Source organism: Microtus ochrogaster, chromosome 16, assembly GCF_000317375.1.
Source record: "Microtus ochrogaster isolate Prairie Vole_2 chromosome 16, MicOch1.0, whole genome shotgun sequence".
NCBI lineage: Eukaryota > Metazoa > Chordata > Mammalia > Rodentia > Cricetidae > Microtus > Microtus ochrogaster.
This window is the reverse complement of record NC_022018.1, coordinates 47000966-47008626: the sequence shown is the minus strand read 5'-3', so window position 1 is coordinate 47008626 and position 7661 is coordinate 47000966. Positions and strand designations below refer to the sequence as shown.

The 7661-nt window shown below is 47.6% G+C and overlaps 1 protein-coding gene across 6 annotated transcripts in view; it reads right to left on the bottom strand.

Annotated features, from left to right (window-relative positions):
- The window catches only part of Phactr1 (phosphatase and actin regulator 1), a 431785-nt gene that overhangs the window by 11223 nt on the left and 412901 nt on the right, over positions 1-7661 (bottom strand). For all 6 annotated transcript variants that reach the window (XM_026782882.1, XM_026782884.1, XM_026782883.1 and 3 more), the window contains 2 exons: positions 5758-5813; positions 734-795 (listed from right to left, as the gene is read on the bottom strand). In XM_026782882.1, the coding sequence (XP_026638683.1) occupies positions 734-795; positions 5758-5813 (118 nt within the window). The remainder of the gene's footprint in view (positions 1-733; positions 796-5757; positions 5814-7661) is intronic.

The window sequence follows — 7661 nt, the reverse complement described above, 5'->3', positions numbered from 1 at the left end:
CTCCCTCCCTCCCTCCCTTCCTTCCTTTCTGTATTTCTGTCTCTTCTTTTCTTTCTTTTTGAGACAGGGTCTCACTGTGTAGCTTTGGCTGACCTAGAACTCACTATGTAGACCGGGCTTTGAACTCACAGAGACCTTCCTGCCTCTGCCTCCTAAATGCTGGGACTAAAATACCACTAAGTCTGACTTTTTCTTTCTCCTTTTCTCCTTCCTTCCTTACTTTTTTTTTTGGTTTTTCGAGACAGGGTTTCTCTCTATATCTCTGACTGTCCTAGAACTACTCTGTAGACCAGGCTGGCCTTGAATTTAACAGAGCTCCACCTGCCTCTATCTCCCTAGTGTTGGGATAAAAAGCATGCACTACCACTACCCAGCCTCCTGGCATTTTTTTTTATTTGATTGAACTGATTTGCATAATGAGTTTCCAATGGTGTGGTAGGGTTAAAACACACACAATCTATTTCTTTTTAAACTTATTTTTTTTTTTTTTTACTCATTCACTGTTATGTGCATGGGTGTTTTGTCTGTAGCTATATCATGTGCGTTCCTGGTGCTCACAGATACCTGAAGAAGATGCTGGGCTCCCTTGAAACTGGAGTTACAGCTCAGCTGACCATTATCCACAAGAAAGATGTTAGGGAGTCTCAGCAGTCTGGATCAAGAGGCTTCAAAGCCCTCCTGGCTATAGAAGCCAGGGGGTGAGAATAGCGCCGCACGTGGGGAGCTGTCTTACCTTGCGAGTCAGCCTCCTCTTGATTTCGCGCTTCTCCTCCTGCTCTTCTTGTTCATTCCGAGCTGAAAACACACAGCAGATGCTACTGATTACAGTGCATGGTGTCACCCACACCCAGGTGTAACCTCTGAGTTTTTCAGGCTCTAGACGAAGCACTTAGGTCCCGTCCCATTCCCTGCTATCCTTAGACCTGAAGGATGCACCCTTTCAAATTGGTAGAATTTTTTTTTTTTTGCATTGTTATTCTCCTTATGTCTGGGTTTGGGGCCCAGGCCAGGGATGCTGGAATAAGCCAAGTGATTATAAGCCAAGGAGGTGTGTGGGAGAAGTGTGGGTGCATCTGGGCAGTGACAGACATTTTGGGGAGACTCAGGATGCCTTCCTTGAGAAAGGTATAAACCTCATGCCTCTTAGAGCCTCTGAGAGGCTGAAAGGGCTCATTGTGTGTGGCCCCAGTGACCAGAGCCCTGTAGGGTAGGAGAGGCGACATGCCTCCACCTGCTGCAGGAATGACATGGGGGCAGAGTCAACAGCAGCCCGAAAGACTGTGGGCACTGACTTCAGAGTTCTCACCTTGCACAAGTCCTAAGTTCATTAATTCTTTAAATCTCCCAAGAAGTCCAAAGAACCCACGTGAAGAGGCCAGAGTGTGGAATATAGGTGCTTGCATTTGGATTTGGAAGCAGGGTCTTAGGAATTCACTCCAGAGACTAAACGTTCCCAGATTGATATATGAACAATGGACTCATCAGACTTTAAAAAGTAAGGGTCTGGGGAAGGGATTAGGAAGAAGGGCAGAGGACTCGGGCGTTTTCTCTGTCTGAACTAACAGAATGACCGTACACAGAGCGTCATTTACCTTCTGGGCCTTGGAAGGGCTCCTTGTTCTCTGTGGAAGCACATTCGTCAACATGGTACCATCTGATTTGAAAAATACCATGAACGCCAACTAGTGTCACAGAGGCGTAAGGTCCTCAGTCATGGGGTGAGGAAGAACATCAGCAAAAGTAAACTATGGGTGGATGTGGGCACGGTGCCCCTTAAGTTTGCATGGGATACCTATGTTCTCATTTTGTAATCGTGGTTGGCAAGTGATGTTTCTGCAACTTTATGATTCTGTTATCATGCTCCATAGTTATTATTCAGTTCTGGCTTCTAAAGGTCTCGGTACAGGGTAAGTCTTTCAGAGAAAGAAATCCCAGTGCGTAGAAGCTGAGGTAGGGAGTATGTAATTAGTAGTCCTGCTTTTCCCTCTCACTACCCTAGAAGTCAGCAACAGTTACAGCCAGCTATGACCAAAGCTGGCGATAACTTTTTCTGGCAACAAATGGCATCCATTCAGAGCAGGACTAAGAGCCCTGAGTGACACTCCCAGGGTATAATTTTGTGTCCCTGTCTGCCTGTGGGTATCAGGATCTTGTATGCACAGCACAGGAAATATCCTTTCCTTCTGTGGAATGGGCCACAGTGCCAGTACCGAACCACGAAGCCTCTTCTTTTGAATTTAATAACCCTACTTCCTTCCCAGAGTTTCCTTAAAACACACACACACATCGCTCTTAGCTAAACATCTCTAATAGCCATTGCTATCTTAGGATGAATTAACCTATCACAGATAAACTGGGAAGCAGATAGCATGACCCAGAAGAAGGGATACCCAAAGACTGATATTTCTTAAAAAAAATGTAAATCACTGTGATAAAGAGAAACTAGCCAGCCGTTAACATCTTAGTATAAATCATTCTATCTAGACTCAGTTTGGAGGTAGCTGTGACCCCAGGCAGCTAGCTATACTTGCAGGAGGAGGAAGGATAGAAGGAAGGCAGTCTTGTTGTCTGTCCTAGATTTAGCTCAAGGGCACCATGTTGAAACTTAGAGACCCTATGGGCTACCATTCTGGGTTTCCAAAAAGAACTCACAAAAGCCCCAGGCAAAGAAGCCACCAGCCACACCTGACACAGCTTACCATTCAAACAGTGCAGACCTCTGCTTTTTCCTGCTGCCACAATTTGCTTGAGGCTGGTCCTCCTTCCCATTCCTGGGTCCGACCTCACTCCTGACCTACAGGTCCCTTTTGAGCCATGAGGGTGGGTGTTCTGTACCAGAGATGACACAGCACAGGGGCCTTCATCTCTGAAGTAGGTTCTCAGGCCCTCAGAGGTGCGGGTCATAAACTGCCACCTATGGTGTCCATACCATTAGCTCAAAGCCATTTACCAACCCAGTGTCATGAATTCTCAGGCAGAGGATGTCAAGGCAATCCCACTAGGCAACTGAGAAAAAAGGCCACAAAAGTCTGGTGACGTCATCGTCATGGTGCCCACTCCCCAGAGTTCATTGTGTGCTCAGATGCACATGGGGCCTCACTGGCTACTGAACAAAGGAAAGGCTTGCTTTACAAGGCTGGGCAGGGTGGAACTGCAGACCGAGCCCAGCTTCTACTGCCAACATCTCCCAGCTTCTCTCCCAGTTTAAAGCCCAGAAGATAAGTTTTAGAACTGATTATTTGGGAATGTTTTCAAAGACTGCTTGTCATTTCTTATAAAATAGTTAAGTAGGTCAGAGATGTGGTGACATAGGCAATCCCAGCACCTGGAAGGTGGAGGAGGGGGATTCAGGAGTTCAAAATCAGCCTTGGGTATATACCAAGTTTAAAGCTAGCCTGGGCTACAGGAGACAAACAACAACAATAAAAAAAAAAAAAAAACTAGGAGAGAAAACCACCTCTCTCCCCAATGAAAACAAGACCAACCAAAAATTAGATTAAATAATAAACACAGAAAATAAATTTAGAAAGACAAAGGACCAACACACAGAGAAAGCAGGTCCATCTCTGAAAGGTTTAGAAATCAAGAGATGTTCAATCCGCTTGAACTTGGTTAGGCAGAGGCTGAATTTGTAGTTATTTTATCCGGAAAAGGTAGAAGGCATTTGATAAAACACAGGCACAATCACATATTTCCCGTTAGTCTCCCTGGACTGGTTAGACTCTAGGAAGCAACAGTAACACAGAAATCAAACAAACCAAACACAAAACCAGGGCCAGGCTCCTGGCTATAGTGTTCTGGGCTCTGGGTCAAGCAGAGGTGGAAGCCAGATGTGAGCTGGGGGAATCCTCTCTCCCTGATCTTCGCTGCTGCCACCGCTGTTGCTGCAGCCGCTGCCGCTGCTGCTGCGGGAAACAGCATTTACAGAAACCTGGTGTGCAGCGGGGCGGTGTTGGCTTGCAGAGCTCAGGACAACTGCAGCAGAGGAGTGGAGGAAGCTTTTATCTGATTTCTAATTTGTGGAATCAAGAGCTCCTTTCCAGTTCTCATCAACAATGGAAACTTTATAATGGACCAGATGTCTGCACGGGGCAAAAAGGAAACATCCTAAGGGCCAAGGCTTGCCCAACAGTAGAGATTGCTAACAGTTCTATGCCATCTATTGTACAGAAGAATACTGTTAGAAACAGGGCCTTGCTATGTAGCCTAGGCCGACAAGAATGTACAGTCTGCCGGTTTAACACACGGTCTGCGAGTGCTGGGGTTACAGGTATGTGGCACCATATTCTGGCAAACTTAGAAACTTTGGAGGGCGCTCACTGGTTTAAAAATAAGTTAGGGCTGGTGAGATGGTTCAGTGCACACAGGCGCTTGTCACTGAGCCTGGCAGTCTGAGTTTGGTCCCCTGGACTCACTTGGTGGAGCGAGAGAATGGCTCTGGAAAGTTGTCCTCTGACCTCCACATGAAAGCCATGGCATACGCCCTCCCCACCAATCAGCTAAATGAATGCAAGAGAAAAGAAATTCCATACACCAATCCTTAGGCACCTTACTGTTGTGTAAGGCTCACTCTAGACGCAGGAAAATGGCTCGAGACCAGCCTGCTCTGAGCTTGGGAAGGTAACGGTTGTCTTTGAGAAAGGATGCTGGACTCTAAGACAGACAAGCAGCTGGGCACCTACAGGGGCTGCAGAGCCTGTCACAAGCTTCCCAGGCAAAATGCAACATCGTCCTGCAGCAAATCACTGAATGGTGGCCAGGTCACAAGACCATCGAGAGGAGGGGTAGAAAAGCGCAACCAGAAATGAAATGACTTTAAGTGGAAATATCCAGTCACCTAGAGCAAAGTCTCACGTGATGTGTGTGCGCACGTGTCTATAAGATACTTCCTAATATGTAATTCTTTTTTCTTTTTTCTTATTGGAGACAAATTAGAAGGGCTTTGGAGGGGGCAGGGAAAAGGAATCACATATTAAAGTAAATATATTATTTACTGGTTGAGGAAACTGTAGGTAAGGACAGCAGCCAGGGTCTGGTGGGTGTGGTTTGATTTACAGAAATTATCGAATATCTTCTGTTGAATGGAGGTATATTGGGCTGGTGGAACGCTACTTCTTTTCATCATTTCGCATTCTTTAATTGCTTTAGTACCAAGTGGATTCTCTGCACAAATTTAAATGCACTCTATGTCCCGAGCTGAACAAGAGGCCCATTTTCCCCCCGTTCACAGCCAGTTTTCGGTGGATGGGAGCGTCATGCGAGCGTGCCTCTGGCTAGGCCATACTCGGGAGGACAGGCTGAGTGTTCACTCGGCAGGGCTTTTTCCCACTGCAAAGCTGCTTCTCAGGGGGCTGAGTTCCGTCAGCTGCAGCCAACTGATTTCCAAGCCTCACACTCAGATAGATTTCCCTGACACACACTAGCCATCAAAGCCCCAGTCACTGGTCTAAAGTCAGTAAGTGTGACACGGGCCCTCTTCAAAGTCGCCTTTTTCTGGTGAGTGCCTCAGTTTGATTTTCAACTTAGCTCAGGGTGGGCTCTGGTTTCAGCTTGGGAGTTCCTAACCCATAACCCAGAGGTCAGAGACATAGCTCGTCCCCAACTTTTCAGAAAAAACATCCTTGGTTTCCATGAGGCCTCCAGCAGGAGAGGTTTTCAGTGCCTCCATGGGCCCCAGGGAGAGACCTGGTAAGCCATGACACAGCCAGCAGGAAGGCTGCCCTGAGTGTTTGGTCACCCTGGGCTCAGTCAACTTACGCTTCAGAATGTTCCTCTGTTCCAGTTCCTCTGCGGTGGGTCTCTGGCTCAGCCGCCTACGAAAAAAATCCAGGAAAATTTTTTGGACCATGTCATATCCTTCTGGGGTCGGTGATCTCCACGGCCCCAGCAGAGACATCAGGCAGCGTCAGCAGCTGGAGTCCTCTGTCCATCCTGTGCTCTGAGACACTGACTGCCTGCCAGAACCTCCTTGGTTCCTCAATTTCAAGCCCAGGAAGGGCACCCTGCGTCAGGTCACGCAAAGCTGCCCTCCCTCCCGCTGCAGGCCCCTCCCCAGCCCTGCTCCTCCAGTGCCCCAAGGCCAGGAGACCGAAACTTAACAGGGCCTTTCCTCTTCACAGAAGTCCCTTTCTTTCCTCGTAGCCTCTTGACTTGCAGGGTTGTGTGGCCTCTTGCCTTTCTCTCTCTGCCTCCAGGCTAGCGCATGCTTCTTGCTACCTTTGTGCACACCGAGAGCACAGAGGCTTGTGGCCTGGAGGACATGCAAGAGAGGGTGTCTGTGTGCAGAGAACAATGGCTACTCTTCTTCCTGTCTCCACCCATCTCCACCAGAGCCTTATTAGACATAGAATGCCAGATGAACAGGCACAGAAATGACTCTTATTACCGGGTGCATAATTAAGTCATGGAGAATGCAGCATCATAGCAGGGGCAGAAACTTCTAGTGGTGCCTTGTGGAGAAGGAGGGACAAACAGGGGGAAAGAGGTAGTGACAGAAGTTACGCCAGAATGGGAATGATGGCTCACAAGGGGAGAACCACATACTTGGACACCTCCACAAAGTTCCAGGGGGGGGGGAGGCGCAGACATCACACAGAGTGGATCTGATTTGGAACAGGAACACTTTTGTTTTCCGAGCTTTTGGCAGGTATTGAACGACCCTGCGGTTATTCAGCGCATCTATTGCACCCACGAGGTATTGATAAGGTGTGTGCGAGAGGAGGATTGTGGAAGGAACTCCAGGCTCCTCAGAGTCTGCTACTGGGGGCATGATCGGCAGAACGGCACGCATCTCTAATCGTACTCCCCAAATTTCTGAAACGGAGGTCTGTAGTTGGAGAGATGGTTACAGCATGGAGTCTTACGAGAGACCCAGGATGTAAGAAACTTGTCAGGATCAAGACGGAGTTGCTTTGGATCTTGCCCTTAGCAACAAGTGAACTAATTAAATAAATCGAGCCAGCTGCTAGGGAGACTGCAAAAATTACAACCTCGGTACCACAGATATCTATAAGGATGTCTGCCTAACTGCATTCAACGTCAGGCCGGTCAACCTTGCTGTTTATTCTTGCATTAGCCAAAGCTGCTTATTTAAAGTATACTAAGCAATCTTCACTTTTTCCTTTAAAATCTTTCCCCTCAATCTCCTCGCATGCCCATAGCTTACCATGGCACCTAGGTCTTTACTGCAATGCTCTGCTGTTCCCAATGCTCTGATTGTTATTCAGGCTGACAAACAAAATACAAAGTCCGTGGAAACTCCACACATAACGATTTCAAATTCAAGTCTTGTTCTCTGTGAACCTGACAGCCCCTTGAAGCGGCTGGAAACGGTATTCCAAAGTGCTTTCAAGTTTGTAGGGACAATTTCAAATCTCTTACTCCCTTTGCTCTGGAAAGTATCTCTGTAACATGCTATGAAAGAGATATGGTCTCTGATCCTATTTCCTATCAAGGAGTACCCGAACCCCTGGGGACTTCCTACTAAGGAAGACCTGAGTCCTCTGGATCTTTGATACTCCCAATGAATCCCTTCAGATCAGGCCTGACTTGATGCTAATGACACAAGCCAGTGTGGGACGCCTAGGTAGCCTCTGGAGGGGACTGGCTGAAGTCCACAGCTAGAGACGCTTATGAGTTACCTGAAAGGGGGCTGCTCCATG